General features: G+C 42.5%; 1 protein-coding gene across 5 annotated transcripts in view; it reads right to left on the reverse strand.

Annotated features, from left to right (window-relative positions):
* DOCK3 (dedicator of cytokinesis 3) overlaps positions 1 to 14,707 on the reverse strand; it is a 653,304-nt gene that overhangs the window by 149,740 nt on the left and 488,857 nt on the right. For all 5 annotated transcript variants that reach the window (XM_030811683.1, XM_030811684.1, XM_030811682.1 and 2 more), the window contains exons 15-19: positions 5,970 to 6,094; positions 4,297 to 4,459; positions 3,654 to 3,760; positions 2,910 to 3,081; positions 2,124 to 2,221 (exon numbers count right to left, since the gene is read on the reverse strand). In XM_030811683.1, coding sequence (XP_030667543.1) covers positions 2,124 to 2,221; positions 2,910 to 3,081; positions 3,654 to 3,760; positions 4,297 to 4,459; positions 5,970 to 6,094 — 665 coding nt within the window. The remainder of the gene's footprint in view (positions 1 to 2,123; positions 2,222 to 2,909; positions 3,082 to 3,653; positions 3,761 to 4,296; positions 4,460 to 5,969; positions 6,095 to 14,707) is intronic.

The following is a 14,707-nucleotide window of genomic DNA, read 5'->3' on the forward strand; positions in this document are numbered from 1 at the left end:
ATGTCAAAAAGCCTGGGTGTGGTGGCTCACTTCTGTAATCCCAGCACTTTGGGAGGCTGAGGCAGGCGGATCACTTGAGGTCAGGAGTTGGGGACCAGCCTGCCAATATGGCAAAACCCTGTCTCTACTAAAAATGTGAAAATTAGCCAGGCATGGTGGCACATGCCTGTAATCCCAGCTACTTAGGAGGCTGAGGTAGGAGAATCACTTGAACCCAGGAGGCGGAGGTCGCAGTGAGCCAAGATCACACCACTGCACTCCAGCCTGAGCAACAGGGCAAGACTCCATCTCAGAAAAAAAAAAAAAAAAAAAAGTCAAAAAATAACAGATGCTGGTGAAGCTGCAGAGGAAATGGAACTCTTTTTTTTTTTGAGACAGAGTCTCACTGTCGCCCAGGCTGGAGTGCAGTGGTGTGATCTCGGCTCACTGCAGGCTCCACGCCCCCCGGGGTTCACGCCATTCTCCTGCCTCAGCCTCCCGAGTAGCTGGGACTACAGGCACCCGCCACCTCGCCCGGCTAATTTTTTGTATTTTTAGTAGAGATGGGGTTTCACTGTGTTAGCCAGGATGGTCTCGATCTCCTGACCTCATGATCCGCCCGCCTCGGCCTCCCAAAGTGCTGGGATTACAGGCGTGAGCCACCACGCCGGAAAGGGAACTCTTATACCTTGTTGGTGGGGATGTAAATTAGTTTAGCTCCTGTGGGAAGCAGTTTGGAGATTTATTTAAAAAACTTAGAACTACCATTTGACCCAAATCTTATTACTGTGTATATATCCAAAAGAAAAAAAAAAGTCATTCTACCAAAAAGACCCATGCAGCACTCAAATGTTCATCACAGTATTATTCACAATAACATAAGACATGGAATCAATCTAGGTGCCCATCAACAGTGAACTGGATAAAGAAAATGTGGTACATAGGTCGGGCGCGGTGGCTCATGCCTGTAATCCCAGCACTTTGGGAGGCCAAGGCGGGTGGATCACGAGGTCAAGGGATCGAGACCATCCTGGCCAACATGGTGAAGTCTCGTCTCTACTAAAAATACAAAAATTTGCTGGGTGTGGCGGCACGCACCTGTAGTCCTAGCTACTCCAGAGCCTGAGGCAGGAGAATCGCTTGAACTGGGGAGACAGAGGTTGCAGTGAGCCGAGATCACGCCACTGCACTCCAGCCTGGCGACAGAGTGAGACTGTGTCTCAACAAAACAAAACAAAACAACAACAAAAAAAGACAATGTGGTACATGTACACCATGGAATAGCATGCAGATAAAAAAGAATAAAATCATGTCCTTTGCAGCAACATGGATGCAGCTGGAGTTCATTATTCTACAGAAACTAGCAAGAACAGAAAAACCAAATACTGCATGTTGTCACTTGTAACTGGGAGCTAAACATTAGGTACTCGTGGACATAAGGTAACAATAGACACTGGGGACTACTAGAGTGAGTGGGGAGGGACGGGGACAAGGGTTGAAAAACTGTTGGGTACTATGCTCACTACCTCAGTGATCAGATCATTTGTAGCTCAAACCTCAGCATCATGTAATATATCTATGTAACAAACCTGCACATGTACCCACTAAATCTAAAATAAAAGCTGAAATTATAAAATAAAAAAAGAAAACATGGCATATAAACACAATGGAATGCTATTCAGCCTTAAAATGGGAGAGATCCTGTCGTTTGAGACAACGTGGATACAATTGGAGGACATTAAGCTAAGTGAAATAAGTCAGGCACAGAAAGACCACACGATCACACTTATATGCGGAATACAAAAAATTGAACACATAGAAGTAGAACGTGCAATGAGGAATACCAGAGGCTGAGGGAAGGTTGTGGTCATTCTGCAATCATTCTACTTTGTAAACATATATTCTGCACTGTTAAAACATCATATTGTATCCCATACAGATAAACAATTATTATTTGTCAGTTAAAAATAAAATCAAAAATAAAAGTATTCCAAAAGAGGAAAAGGAAGCTAACAACAACAACAACAACAACAAAAATCTGATGAAACAGTCTCAGAGGGTTATTGGCAAAAATCATGACAAAGTAAGGTCTTCTGCCCAGATTCTTCCTCATTCAGTATGTTTAAATTATATGGAAGACATACCTTAACAATTTCCTCCCCACTGACATGCCGCAGCCGCCCTAGTACATCCATGATCCGGTCGGGGAAGGCCTTCCACTTCAGCAGAGCTAGGAGGTCCACTAGAAAGCAAGCCCAAAAGATGATTAACCCTTGAACCCTGGATATTCTTTTATTTTATTTTTTTTTTTAGACGGAGTCTCACTCTGTTGCCCCCAGGCTGGAGTGCGGTTGTATGATCTCAGCTCACTGCAACCTCTGCCTTGCAAATTCAAGTGATTCTCCTGCCTCAGCCTCCTGAGTAGCTGGAATTACAGGCATGTGCCATCATGTCCGGGTAATTTTCATATTTTTAGTAGAGATGGTGTTTCACCATGTTGGCCAGGTTGGTCTTGAACTCCTGACCTCAAGTGATCTGTCCGCCTCGGCCTCCCAAACTGCTGGGATTACAGGCGTGAGCCACCGCACATGGCTAAACCCTGGCTATTCTAAGGTCAAGCAAGGCCCAGACTCTCCCAGTCAAGGACAGGTGGAATCTAGAGGAACAGAACTAGTTGCAAGCATCACCACAGACTGAGTCCAAGGCCAAAGACTCATCTGTGAACTCTGGATGTACTGTGGGGCTACTAAAACCATGGAAAACCTTGTAGGCTGCTATTGCTGAGTGATTCCTTCAACTTCAAATGAAAAGAAGCCCATTATTATGGCATCAAGAAGGAATAATTTCTCTCTCCCTTCACATGCACTAGTAATGTGGAGTGAACAATGGAGGAGGGTGGAAGGCACCACCCTGCAGGCATTATCACCTACCGTTCTGGGTGAGTTTGGTAGAGGAGAGCTGAGTGGAGATGAAGAAAGACTCTTTGGTGCTGCGCTGGAAGATGAGGCTAGAAGGAATATTAGGGCAGCCATTGTAGTCCTCTTTGCAGCAGGGCAGGCCCAGGTACAGAGCATGGTTATTAAACGTGCTATTCTCATCACACTGTAGGCAAAAATGGAGAAAAAAATGTCTCCTGAGCCATGCAACATGCAAAAACCAGGTCCTAGGAATTTCTGGGCTGATATTTGCTCTCATCTTCCTAAGGCTGAACGTTGGGCCTCAGGTCCTCTTGGAAGAGTACTTTCTGTTCAGAAACTCCCTAGAACAGCTCATGTGCCTTTTAAACAGAATATGGTGGGGCATGTGGTTGCCACCTAATGTGCAAGTAACCTTGGGTGGCAGCTATGCTATGACAGTTGACAGTACCATGATCTCAAATAGCAGGTCTAAGAATGTACTAAACAAGACCACAATGGCAATGAGGGGTTGGTAATGGATTTCCATCCAGTGAAGCAAGAAGTAGAAAACAAAGAACCTGTTGGCATTACCTGTGGGAGGAAGGCCACTGCACTTAGAAGACAGAAGCCTGCCCACAGATGTCCCACTGTCACCCACCAGTGCACTTCCCTGGGTCTTCTGGCCTGCCCAGTGAAAACCACCTAACTGAGAACCATGTGTGAGAGTGGCCTCAGGGCAGGTGAGGGGTGGAGATGAAAGGCAGCTAGGCTTCATACCTTGTACACATAAAGCTCGTGAATATCATCTGAGAGGGTGGTGCCATCGTCACGCATCAGGGGTGAGAATGCAAAGCCAAAGAGTTTCTTTTCCCCTTTGTCCTTTGCTGTAATCAGAGCCAAGTATTAGTTGTTTTTTGCCTTCCACTCTGCTTCCTCATGGAAATTCTCCTTGTGCTTATCACCTATGCTCTTTTGTTCCTCACCTCTTTCATTAACTAGGTGGCAACCTGACTGCAGGAATGATGAGAAATGTACTGAAATGAGTTTCCATTCATACTCAAGGCATATAGGCTACCTAGATCCAAAAAGAAACTAAATTGCTGGTCTTGATGAACTAGGGTCTCTTTAATAAGCAGTTTAATAATGGTACAAAGGAATACTCAAAGCAGAATGACAATGGATAATAATTTCAGACACTAGGTTAGACACCAGGATGGGCCAACACAAGACTTCGTGGTTTTGAATCACTGCTTTTACAGTCACAAGAACAGCCTCTGGTGACATCCCATCTCTGAGTATCTGTTTATTCCTAACTCTTCATTTTCTTGTCCAAATAATAAGAATCCACTTAATTCTGTTCCAGAGAGGTGAGAGTTATATTTATATTCTCAAGGGAATGTGGGGGGGAAGTCTAACTCACTGGAACAATGTCTGAACTCAAAGCGCAGATGGGAGCCCCGGAACCGGTCAATGGGGATAGGCAATTTGATAATTTCTCCCCAGCGAGGACTATTACTGTGGTAGAGGACAAAGGAGTGGTAGGAACTCCTATTTGGCTCTCCTGAACCCAAGCTGATGCAATCCTGGAAGAAAGAAACAAAATAAGATGTCATCTTCCTAGTAGGAATGTCTGGATTTCTGTGTCACTAGGACACTTTTCTTCCTCTTGTCTAAAGGTCTCATTTTTGCTCTAAGAAAAATCTATAAGATAAGAAAATGCATTTGATTTAAATTCAATACTTTTGGAAGCAGTTACGTAGATGGTATATGAAATCAGTAGTCACAATGCTCCTTGTTTTCTTTGGGGTGAAAGTAACCACACGTACTCCTCAAAAACAGAGAGAAGCGGGGTGGTGCATCTAAATCACCAAGGTAGGCTCTTCATCCTCACTAAGAAGAGAAACAACAAGCTGCATGAGAAAAGTCAACTCTATGTAACATTTTACCAGATCAGAAAAAAAATTAAATTACAAAGTGGAGAGAGCCTGTTTTCTAATTGTCCTCAGTCCTACATTGGACTGGCATTTTAGGTCACCCCTGGCTGACTTTCTTTAGATATAAACAAGTTAGGCCAGATTTAACTTAACCCATCTCCCAAATATTGCCATGAAGATGCAGTCTCAATATTGCCCATGCCCTTGTCTGGACAACAGGAAGCTTTGGGACACATAATCCAGAGTAGGTCCCCGTCCACACAGGGGTGATGTGATCAGCTGACCATTCTCCTGCCACTGGCATGCTCCATGCAAACAGTGAACAGGCTTAGGTTTTTGAGTTAAGTTTTTAAAATGACACACAAATCGTTGTTCCTACTACTATTTCAACATTCTCCTCTATTTCTGTCTTGATTTGGGAAATGATTTTGACTAATTTTACCCTTTTCCTCTGTCAAATAGGAATGATCATTCCTGTTCTATCTCACAGGGCTGCTGCCAACACACAGAAGCAAGGTTTGTACAACACCGATTTGTCTTCTACAAAGCGGGCTGCAAATGATGCCTTGTTATTCACTGCAGACTTTACCATGACTAGACTGAAGAAAAAACTCACATGCAATAGAAAAACAGCACTCCAAGTCTTCACTTTCAGTGAAGAATAACAGAGGACATTTGTACTACATTGGCTTTAATCTTCCACGGCCTGAGTCTGCTGTTCTTTGTCCTATAACTTGGTACCAGGAAGTGATTGTCTAAGTTCCACCCTTGACCAAAGTGTAAATATAACTTTCTGTATTAGCCCAAGGAATAAAAACGCAGAATGAGACCTAATAACAGTTACCAAAAGTAGGCAGCTCTATGCTAGGTGGAATGGCAGGAGAGGCAACATGTAGGACAGAGCTAGAGGGAATAGGCCTAAAATGGAGCAAGAGGGATTCAGGTCAGACACTAGGATAAATTACCGCAATGGCTGTACAATACTGGAAGTCATTATCAAAGCACACTTTAGGGTTTTCTTTAAGAAAGAAGAAGGCAGAGAAAAAGGCTGATGGGGTGATTTTAATCCTGCTTGAAGAGAATGGGCCTCCGGATAAAGTCCACAGAGAATTATTATAGGATTATCCTCCAAATCAAATGACTGACTGGCAAGCCTTACCTTCAAGATTTCTCCATCTGCATAAAGCACATACATGGTCACTTCAATATTCTTTTGTACACTCTTTCCACCTCTCTCGAAATCCCCCTTCTCCAGGGTTAGGTACAGGTCATTGCGGATATCACCTGCGGGGAAAGAAATGCCATGTCTTTATGACTCCGGAAGCCATACTGTCCCATTTTCACGGAGAACTAGCTAGCATTTGGATCTTCTGGGGCTTGGGTGGGTGCTCAGGGCATTCCAAGCTTGGTTAATAATGATGGACATTCTACCAGTATCAGTGCAGCAGCACTCAGGTTGGTTAGTCATGTGTTCTCTAAGTCCGAATTCTAAAGATGTTCACCACACCTTGTCGAGGGTGGAGAATCATCAGTCTGCTACTGTCAGGACAAAGGCTAAATAAAGTCAGTCCTGAAAGTAAAATCCAAACTTAACAGAACTTTACTATGGCTTATTGCTATTTTTCTTCATTTTAACTTTCTCCTTTAAAGTCAGGTTATTGCTATTATAGTGGGATAAATCATAGTTATACCTGGAATTTTTAACAATTGAAAGAGGCTTCTTATAAAAGTCTTTTAATTGCACATTAGTTTTCCTATGGAATTTAAGTAATACTTAAATTTGTAGACTGATTTAGCACAAAGTGAATAGTCTAGATTTTTAAATTATTTATTCTAAAATTTTAATTTTTATCCTTTTCTGAGTCAAATAGTCCAGAAAATTTTAATGCTTAATCTAAAGAATAGGTGCTTCATTTAAATATTACCCTGGTTTGAACTCTCTGGAAGTTATTCTGAAAATAATCTATGAGGTTTTTAAAAGCAGTTATCTGTTGGCTACCAGAAATATTATTCTAGGTTGCACAAACATTTTTAGTTTCTGTGGCTCTATACACAGGTTAAGCAATAAACGTCCTTCAAATGAAACATTTTCAAACGTTTCCTAGTTATATATACTCATATACAACTAGCGGCTGAGCATGGTGGCTCATACCTGTAATTCCTGCTATGGATTATAAGGAGGCTGAAGTGGGCACATTGTTTGAGGCTAAGAGTTCCAGTCTAGCCTGGGCAACATAGTGAGGCTCTTCAAAAAAAAAATTTTTTTTAATTAGCTAAATATGGTAGTGTACACCTGTAGTCCTAGCTACTCAGGAGGCTGAGGAGGGAGGATCGCTTGAGCCCAGGAGTTTGAGGCTGCAGTGAGCTATGATCATGCCAGTGTACTTCAGCCTGGGTGACAGAGTGAGACATTGTCTCTTAAAAATAAATAAATAAATAAAATTAGTGTCTTGGAGATTGTTAATGACAGAATTTGATCTCTGTTGACTATACAGAGATATGCTCACAGTTTCTGGGCAGAGCATTTTAAGGTAAAATGCCAGTTTCAAAAGGGAAGGATTAAGCTACATACTCCTATAGTTTTCATTTTTTTAAAAAACAGAATGCCTTTGGTGATCGTCTAGCTGAGAAAATTTATCAATGCAAGTAATTGTACCCTCTGAGTTACAGACTGAAGCAGTTTATTTTCATCAGGTCTTTAGCTGCTCTTTATTTGGAGAACAGACCTGCCTAAACTAGAACTATTCTCAGTCAGGTTAGGTATTAGGCTATTGGGCTTATGGGTTGCAATTATGCAATTATGGTTTCAATTTCAAGAGTGGCAATTTGTGAAAATGAATGTTGCTGGGAGGGAGAGGCTTCTTGTCAAAATCTCTCTGGGGGATCATTTCAATCAAGCTCTCCACTAATTCTCTTGGAACTAGGAGAAAGCATAAGCAGAAGCAAATGTGAAAAGCTCCAGGGATCTAATGACCCAGGCCTGCCGGCCTGCCTTATAGATAGCCTTCCATGGTTCCCCCACTCTTCAGCTGTCCCTATTGAATGTTACATGTTCACAAAAACTACAAGTGGGATCATGCCTCTGGGTTAAGGCTGTGCTTCCAAGAGGCTCCTGTAAACTTTGGCACCAACTGCTGGGAAATATTACCAGGAGAGAGAGGCATGAGGGCAGGCACACTACAATGAAGATGAGAAAGAGAAAGCTGGAGCAGTGGTTTTGGAGGTTAGTTTGCATACCAGTGCCTGGATGATTGTATTCGAACCACCAAGGGAACTTGTTGAAAACAGATTTCTAGCACTCACACCTTGAAATTCCAGTGGGTCTTGTGTACATATATTTTTTAAAAAATCACCAAGTGATTCTGATGTTCTTCATTATTTAACACTAGGAAACCAGAACATGGAGGTCTGCTGGGAGGACATTGATGGAGTTTGGGTAGGAGTGGGGGACTGGGCAGCTCTTAGGCAGCATGGAGATGTGCTGAGAGGGTGAGTCTTTTCTACAAGAAGTAGGAGTAGGTATGTCTGAGGGTAGCCCCGATGACAGGTCTCTCCTTTAGGAAGGACCTTGGGCAGCCCTGACTCCCTTTGTTAAGTACCCTCTGTTTCCTAAGGTTGGCAGGGCATCTTACAGCATCAGTAATGCCTTACATTGGGTGCTTAGTGCCTGGGTGACATCCAACAGATTTTCTTGAATGAAGTGGAACGATCTGAGTTTTTTTTAATAAGAGGGTCTCGGAATAAAATATTTATCCCTTTCACAGTCTCACAGGATCTGTTGGTACAGCTGCACTCAGAAAACTGGGCACTTTAAGTTTATAGGAGTTGACAAACCTTTTCTGTAAAAGACTAAATAGTAAATATTTTAGGTTTTGTCGGCCACATATGTCTCTGGCAGGTGTTGTTTGTTTTTACAACACTTTTAAAATGTAAAAGAAAAACATTCTTAGCTGGCAAGAAGTACAAAAATAGGCTGTTGGCTGGATTTGGCCCATAGGCTATAGTTTACTGATACTTGGCTGGGAACGTTTATGTGTGAAGAACAGCTGCACTACACTGCAACTGCACATCAAAAATACAGATTCCTGTGCACCTAGACAAACAGCTACTGGGACAAAGCAAGGTAATGAACCTGGGGCTATGTTATTATGACAGGGATTGGCCTGGAATACTCTGAGGTGCTTATGCAGTGAGCAATCTTAAAAGTAAACAGTGCTGTTCAGCCACCAGAAATCTTAAGGGGATAGATAGGGAGCACTGTGACAGACCAGTGACAGGTCTGACTCTCTGAAGACCTGCATCCTAGTGACTCTGGAGAAACAGTTCATGACGTGTTTACAGATTTCTTCTGAGAGTAGTCTCAGAGGTCTCCCAACCTCTGAAGTCCAGCTCAAGCACCAGAACATTTGTTAGCAAGAGAATCTCTTGCCAGATACTCCAGTACTACTTGGAATTTGGGGTCAAATGTTTCATTAGTGCTAGCCCATGTGGAATTCCAACCCAGCAGAAATAATCTGGGAAGGCCCAAACAAGTTTGGCCAGTCAAAATCTGATATGAGTTCTTTATTATATTCACATTCCTTCTGTAGAAATTACTCACACTTCATATTAGGAGGCTCTGGGTTCAAGTATTTTATTTACATATATATATATATTTTTTTGAGATGGAGTCTTGCTCTGTTGCTGAGGCTGGAGTACAGTGGCACAATTTCGGCTCACTGCAACCTCCACCTACCGGGTTCAAGCGATTCTCCAGCCTCAGCTTCCTGAGTAGCTGGGATTAAATGCTCCCGCCACCATGCCGAGCTAATTTTTGTATTTTCAGTAGAGATGGGGTTTCACCATGTTGGCCAGGCTGGTCTGGAACTCCTGACCTCAGGTGATCCGCCTGCCTCGGCCTCCCAAAGTGCTGGGATTACACACGTGAGCCACCGTGCCCTGCCCAATAATATTTAATACTATATTATTTATACCTTGTCTACTTCTAGACAGGATTAGGAGGGGTTTCTACAGATGTGCTTTCTCTTCCTTAAGATCATGTAAGATGAGAACTGACTTTCTTTCAGTACAATTGGGATGATGCCAAGCCTATCTGTTGGAAGAATAGAAGGATGTCTCCTAACAGAATACATGGAAATGCAGAGATGTTAGCTACCATTCAACTTGGATGGTTTTAGGTATGTAACCAATGGAGTAGTTCTTATTTACTTGAGGAAGAGACCAAAAGAAAAAAAAAAAGGCTCTTGAGAGGACTTCTTTAGAGTACCCAGGAAAGAAGGATTCTTTCTTCTTCTTACCATGTCTTTGGTGTCACACTTCTGGTTTCCATTGTAACAAAGTCAGTGATGCTCTTTGCTCTAACAGGATGAGAGGTATGGGCATAGTGTGACATCACTATAGATAATTTTTCCTTTCTTGAGTCAGAGATGTGATGATCTTCCAACCTCTTTTGAGACTAGATGTGATTATTCTTAAACCAGCCCTTAGATACACTGCCATAGCCTCATTTGACACTCAGATCGACCAGCGCTATGAACCCGCTTGTGGTAAATAATGTCATTGCTCCCCTTGAGGAAAGCTTTCTTCCAAAAACCATCTCTCTGTTGGTTTGCCTTTTCATGTGACGTATGTCCCAACAAAGCCAAAAAGAGAAGCTTTCCGCCTTTCTGAATCTTTGTGGCTTGGAGTAAGCATGATTCCTTTTCTTTTCAATGAATGCAACTGATCAGTCTCATACAAAAATTGTTTCCTGTATCTATACACCTTAAGCTTGTTAAGATTCTCTAGACATTCCAATATGTCCCCAGTTTCTTCAGATCTTAGTGAATACTCAAAAGTAATACACAGTGTTATAGGATGGGCTGGTAGCTTTTCTTTTTATGTCTTGTCAGTTACCCAAGAAGGTAAGGCTGATGAGGATTATTAATATGTACATGACACCCCACCCCAGTATTGCAACATTCCATGAAACAAATGAAGATGAGAACAAAGCAGGCAATAAGCAGACAGAGCACACAAAAGACAGAACTTACACCCAACTATCTTCATCTCTGCATCAGAAAGAAAGGGGCGAAAATGAAGGGACAGCACAGAGAAAAACAAGAACAATTAAGACAAACAGGAAAAGAAAGAAACATCACTTGAAGGTCAGTGATGAAACATGTACATTTTTGTCAGGAGTCAAAGAAAAGGACAGAGTGTGTCTCTGAGCACAAGGGGAAGAGTCAGAGAGTCCTCTAAAAGGATGTCATGCCTATATAGCTGCCTTCTAATAGATATGTCCAAAGGGGAGCAGTAATTGAGTAAAGGGAATCAAGAAGGGAAAAACATCCATAAGCAGAGTACTCTCTAGGACATGGTTCTCAAAGGGGGTCCCAGACCAGCAGCATCACCATCACTTGAGAGCTTGTGAGAGATGCAAATTGCCAGGTCCCACCACAATCTTACTAAGTTAGAAACTCTTGGGGTGGGCCCAGAAATCTGTGGTTTATGGGCCTTGCAGGTGGTTCTGAAGCACACTAAGGTTCGGGAACCATTGCTTTAGGAAAAAAACTTAGTCATCTGTTAGAACAACATAATAAATCATAGATGGACTTCTCATGACAAGACAGAAAACCATTTAATATGTAATTTGGCTCATATCACCTACAATCAATGATAACCTTAGGAATTCACAGCTTAGAAAATAGGTTAAAACATTGTACTTCCCAAAGAACCATGACAAAGCCCTTTATTTCCACTGACTACAGGGTACAGACTTTCCAGGAAAGCAAAGAAAGAGAGCCATAGCAAGTGGTGGCACATCTCTGCTGGCTTAGACATGGTCTGAAGAAGGGTACGGTCCCTTCTTGAGCAAGAGGTTTTTTGTTTTGGTTTGGTTTTGGCTTTGAGACAAATTCTGCTCTGTCGCACAGGCTGGAGTGCAGTGGTACAATCTTGGCTCACTGCAACTTTTACCGCCCGAGTTTAAGCAATTCTCATGCCTCAGCCTCCTGAATATCTGAGACTACAGGTGCACACCACCATGCCTGGCTAATTTTTGCATTTTTTTTAGAGATGGGGTCTCACCATATTGGCCAGGCTGGTCTTGAACGTCTGGCCTCAGGTGATCCACCTGCCTCGGCCTCCCAAAGTGCTAGGATTATATGCGTAAGCCACCGCACCTGACCGAGTAAGAGGTTTTATTTTATTTTAATTTTTTGTTTGAGATGGGGTCTCGCTCTGTCACCCAGGACTGGAGTGCAGTGGCGCCATTTTGGCTCACTGCAACCTCTGCCTTCCAGGTTCAAGCGATTCTCCTGCCTCAGACTCCTGAGTAGCAAGGATTACAGGCGCCCACCACGACCCCCGGCTAATTTTTGTATTTTTAGTAGAGATGGAGTTTCACCATGTTGGCCAGGTTGGTCTTGAATTCCTGACCTCAAGTGATCTGCCTGACTTGGCCTACGAAAGCGCTGGGAATACAGGCGTGAGCCACTGTGCCTGGCCTGAGCTAGAGGTTTTAAATCATTCCTTTCAGGTTATACTCTTTTGGCTGACGGTTTTCTTTAAAGTTTTATTATAGCTAATTCTGACACAGGAGTTACAGAAAACAATGTTAACATCAATTTGTTTACCTGGAACACCTGGCCTGTTTGTCTTGCCTGCCTGTCTTCTTAAAAAAATCAAGAAAAGGACTAAAAGATGCCATAGAGTTATTATTAGCTTTTGTACTTTAATAAAATGAGTTTAGAAGGAAAGAAAAAGTATCCACTGAAATATGGTCATCAACTAACAAAAGGTTATATGCTCAGTTTTTAAAAACAACGGCTAAATTTCTCATATCTATTTGTTCTTCTATAATCTAAGATGGCATTTCCTGGTTTGGCTCCCAGAACACCAGCAGTATCACTGTTACCTCCTGCTCATTATCACGGGTCACGAGCAGAGCTGAATGGCTGTGTAGTCATGGCCTCAGTTATGGCAGAGCAGAGTATCTCATGCTCACATCATCCCTGTGATATGTATGTACACTCTCATGGAAAGCAATGGTAGAATGTCAAAAAGATCTTTTTAGAAATCATATGTTAGCTACTGGTGTGGCTAGAGCCTGTCTGAACTCTCCCTTACAGCTCTGCCAGTATGCTTTGACAAGGACCTATCTGGGCCATCCTGACCAAAAAAAAAAAAGACCTTTCCAAATGAGTGTTTGATAGTTTCTGCCAAATGCTGGATAGTTTTAAAATAAGGATCACAGTTTATGAATACTTCTAATTTTTCCATTTACTTTAATTTCTCAGACTTATCATGCTGTCATGGTCACAGTTACTGACATGATTTCCTTCCTTCTTATTTCTCCACATGTTCATGGGTCAAGAAGATGAAGTTGCAGTTTCTTGTAACTTGGTCACACCAGCACTGTGAGAGCTGAGGGGACTGCTACAACTCAAGTAAAACACTCTCACAGATGATGGGTGGACTAGCTGCAGGTAGAGATGTGGCCAGGGTTTGAAAGACTCCTAAGGACTTCTTAACACAGTCACTGTTTCCCAAGACAGGCTGACCACAATGTAAAACACTCTTGCATACTTTTCCTGTTGATCCAATAGGACCTGCAGGTACAGTCCTATCACTTTGCCCAGGGACTGCAAACCTACTCTTGACAGTATATTAGGGCATATTAAGGGGGAAATGCAAGTTGCTAACAGCCCACAACCCTGTAAGTGGCCATGTGTGCAAAAAGCTCTTTTCTCAGGAAGAGAACGGGTGGAAGAGGGGGCAGATTATGCAAAAGGGCTGCTCTGAATCAGACCTTACTTTCGGCTATAGCACTCAGTACTTCAAAGGCAGGCTCACAGCCTCACCCTGGGCCTGCCAGGACTGCCCAGTATCTCTGCCTTGTGGGGAAAATCATATGATGATCCCTTAGCTGCCTGGAAGAGGGAAAACCCCCTTAACCTCAGCTTGCCTCACTAATGCTTGAAATTACATATTTCCAGTCATGTCTAGCTGTGTGCCAATGATATGAAGAGATGCAGAGTATCCTAAAAAAGATTTCTTTCCACAGATGAGGTTTTGACAATGTAAAAAATCGAATTTTGCTTAAATACATTTTTGACTGAAGCTTGTTCCTTTCTAGCCTCTGATCACTTGGTTTTAATCGCAGGAGTATGTGAAGACTATCAGGAAGGTAGTATCCAAATCTTAGAAAAGTTCTCAAGAGAAAGGAAGGACTTTAAGTATATCCCTTGGAATATACTCCACCACATAAGCCTAGATATCTAATTTTTAAAAGATCACCAGGTCAATTTTGGTAAGTATTTATTCTTTTTTCAATTTTGGTAACTTTTTTTTTTCATAGTCAAGAAGCCTGACTCTGCTTGGGCTCTTTCCCTAATTATCAGCCCAGAAAGAGCTAAGAAAGGTGTCACGACAGGATGGTAGAAGTGTCCTGTGGCAGTCATTACCCCTACAACAGCTTTTATAAGCATGAAGTCTCCCTAGCATTTAGAAGAAAACATAATTGATCTACTAGCCTAAATTTCCCATCCAAAAGACTCTCCTGTGTGCATGAGTAGAAGACGAAGGCTGTGTGTAGCAGCTTGCTCTGCATTTACAGTGTCTATGGAGAGAGAATGAATGTGACAGAAAATAAATCTGGGCATAGCCTGGAAAGTTGGAAGGCAGCTGGAACCCATCACATAGGCCTTCTCTATGCCCAGGCTACCCAACTCTTTGTGTATGTGCTGGCAAATGCTTCCAACAAGAGAATTTAGTGAACCACCATGAAGAACTCCAAATAAATGATATTTAAAGTGATCACAATCAGTTCAGTCTAGCCTGGTCTGGCCTGGCCCTTTACAACAAAAGCAAATAAGCTTTTAGCAGAGCATTAAAACTCAACTGAGGCCAGGCGCA

The sequence above is a fragment of the Nomascus leucogenys genome, chromosome 4 (assembly GCF_006542625.1).
Source record: "Nomascus leucogenys isolate Asia chromosome 4, Asia_NLE_v1, whole genome shotgun sequence".
Lineage (NCBI taxonomy): Eukaryota > Metazoa > Chordata > Mammalia > Primates > Hylobatidae > Nomascus > Nomascus leucogenys.